The 3176-nt window shown below is 39.4% G+C and overlaps 1 protein-coding gene across 1 annotated transcript in view; it reads right to left on the bottom strand.

Annotated features, from left to right (window-relative positions):
• LOC101851752 (beta-1,4-N-acetylgalactosaminyltransferase bre-4) overlaps positions 1 to 291 on the bottom strand; it is a gene marked incomplete at both ends in the record, with an annotated part of 4887 nt that extends 4596 nt beyond the window's left edge. The window contains 1 exon segment of the mRNA XM_013085461.1: positions 65 to 291. Within this exon segment, the coding sequence (XP_012940915.1) occupies positions 65 to 211 (147 nt within the window).
• Between the last annotated feature and the right edge of the window lie 2885 nt (positions 292 to 3176).

The following is a 3176-nucleotide window of genomic DNA, read 5'->3' as shown; positions in this document are numbered from 1 at the left end:
CATCATCATCATCATCATCATCATCATCATCATCATCATCATCATCATCATCACCACCACCGACCTGCTCTATGACAAAGACGGTAAAGTCCAACATCTGCGCGTGCAGCACCGTGAGTAAGTTGTGCAGAACCACCCTGAGCTGTGCTTGAGCCTCTCTGTAGGGCAACACGACAGCCACCCGCTGTGCCGACCGGCAGTTCCCAGGCATGTACTGGCCGTTTGTCGTCTGGAAAACGCGGGAAAGCTCGGTCAAGGTCAACGCTTCTCGCTGGACGTCACGCCGACCACCTGGCAGGGAAGGTCAGATTAAGATGGGATGAGATTAGATAAGGTAAGATAAAATGAGATCAGATGAGATTAGATGAGATGATATGAGATAAAAATGAGATGAGATATGATAAGATACGATGAGGTGAGTTAAGATGAGATAAGATAAAATAAGACGAGACGAGATGAGATGAGATGAGATACGATAAGATACGATGAGGTGAGTTAAGATGAGATAAGATAATATAAGACGAGACGAGATGAGATGAAATGAGATACGATACGATAAGATAATACTTTATTGTCCCAGAGGGACAATATTCTTGAATGCGATAAGATAAGATACGATGAGATGAGATAAGAGCAGGTAAGATAAGATACATAAGATAAAAGACGAGATAAAACTAGACAAAATAAGATAAGATATAATAAGATAAGATAATGCTTTATTGTCCCAGAGGGACATCTGTACAAGGCCGTAAAAACACAATATGCAGATATGCATAAAAATTAAATCATATATTACTCTGATCTCATTAAAATTCAATATGAAAGGAAAAGTAAAGCTGACAATAAGGTACATATCTCATCAGTCGCATCAATTGAGTTCATTCGACCACATGTAGGAATTTATCACAAGACCTTTTGAGTTATATACCAGGTGAACAGGAAAAAAAAGTTTGTCCGAAAGAACGCCGATAAACTCGTTCTGAACTAAGGTACAAACATCAAAGTTCGGAGAAACGTGGAACTCGGATTTATTATGTGTTATGAACAATGGAATATGACTGCCACAAACAACGTTACTAGATATCTTTCAGGTACCCTTAGTTTCGAGCGAATCACACGCTGAGGGAAATTACTCGAAATTAGAGGTACTTGGAAGATATATACATATAGATCTATATCTATATCTATATATATATATATATATCTTGTTGTAACTAACCTTCTACGTGTCGAGGGCTAGAGTTAGGCTGTGGGTTAAAAGTAAGGGTTGGGATATATTTTGAGAGTTAGGGTTAGGGTATGTGTTGATGGTTCGGGTTAGGGTTAGGGTACGTGTTGAGGGTTAGTATTAGGGTTAGGGTATGTTTTGTGGGTTAGGGTTAGGGTATGTGTTGAGGGTTAGGGTCAGGGTTAGGGTATGTGTTGAGGGTTAGGGTCAGGGTTAAGGTATGTGTTGAGAGTTAGAGTTAGGGTATGTGTTGAGGGTTAGGGTCTGGGTTAGGGTATGTGCTGAACGTTAGGGTTAGGTTTAGGGTATGTGTTGATGGTTAAGATTAGGGTTAGGGTTAGGGTATGTGTTGATGGTTAGGGTATGTGGTAAGGCTTAGGGTATGTGTTGTGGGTTAGAATGTGTTTACGGTTAGGCTAGGGTTAGGGTATGTGTTGATGGTTAGGATATGTGTTGAGAGTTAGGGTTAGAGTTAAGGTATGTGTTTAGGGTTAGGGTTAGGGTATGTCTTGAGGGTTAGGGTTAGGGTATGTGTTATGGGTTAGGGTATGTGTTTAGGGTTAGGGTATATGTCTAGGGTTAGGGTTAGGGTACGTGTTAAGGGTTAGGGTTAGGATATGTGTTGAGGGTTAGGGTATGTGTTGAAGATTAGGGTTAGGGTATGTGTTAAAGGTTAGGGTTAGGGTATGTGTTGAGGGTTATGATATGTGTAAGGGTTAGGGTACGTGTTGATTGTTAAGGTTAGGGTATTTGTTGAGGGTTAATGTTAGGGTTAGGGTTAGGGCACGTGTTGAGGGTTAAGGTTAAGGTACGTGTTGAGGGTTAGGGTTAGGGTATGTGTTGATGGTTAGGGTAAGTGTTGATGGTAAGGTTTAGGGGGTATGTGTGGAGGGTTAGGGTTAGGGTATGTGAGGGTTAGGGATAGGGTATGTGTTAATGGTTAGGGTTAGAGTATGTGTTGGGGGTTAGGGTTAGTGGATGTGTTGGGGGTTAAGGTTAGTGGATGTGTTGATAGATAGGGTTAGGGTAAATATTGACGGTTCAGGTTAAGCTACGTGTTGGATTTTTTTAAAACATTCCTTTTTGGTTTTTTTTTTTTTTTAATGCAGTTTTGGTGGGAGTTCCATACCCCTGTTTTTGGTGGGAGTTCCATACCCCTGTTTTTGGTGGGAGTTCCATACCCCTGTTTTTGGTGGGAGTTCCATACCCCTGTCGACGTTGTTTAGATCATTTAGGAGGCGGACTTTCATCTGACGTTTACCTTGGGAGGTGTTTGGTATGGTAGGGGTATAGGTTTTGTTTTTCGTTTGTATATTTTCTATGATGTGTAGGTGTTTCTCGGGGAGGTATAGGTCTAAGTACTTTTTGAAAACTGCATTTGATGATATGTAAATTACTTTGAAAGCATATGTGAAGCGTGCTGACAAAATGAGTTACCTCTCACTTTCAAACCCCAAGGAAATAGTTATATCGCGCTTAGAGGTGAAGTTTTTATAATTTATAAGTATGAAATAATAAAGGGCATGTTATACTTTCAGAATATGGCATTAATAGAACATCTACAAATTTAACTCTAGTGTCGATTTTTTGCCCATATCTATATTTGTGGATTGGAAGAAATAAGAAGTGACTCATTTCGTCAGGACATCTCAAATATACTTATCACATAAGAAGCTGAAACAAAAGAAAATCTTGGCTTTGGTTGGCAGTCATTTTCTTACTTTTCCCCGCCTTCCTCCTCCACAGTCAGTTAGAAATTTATTAAGTGTGTTTTGAAATAATGCTATGGTGGGCAGACAGCCTTAGTACCAAGTCTGTTAGCGTGTCTGAGTCAGGGCAAACTCAGCCTTACGTTTAGATATAAAATGAATAAACAGATAAATAAATATACAAATAAATAGATAAATAAACAAATAAACAAATAGATAAATAAATAGATAAATAAATA

The sequence above is a fragment of the Aplysia californica genome, unplaced genomic scaffold, assembly GCF_000002075.1.
Source record: "Aplysia californica isolate F4 #8 unplaced genomic scaffold, AplCal3.0 scaffold00377, whole genome shotgun sequence".
Lineage (NCBI taxonomy): Eukaryota > Metazoa > Mollusca > Gastropoda > Aplysiida > Aplysiidae > Aplysia > Aplysia californica.
Note: the sequence above shows the minus strand (reverse complement) of the source record. Positions and strands in the feature narration are given on the sequence as shown.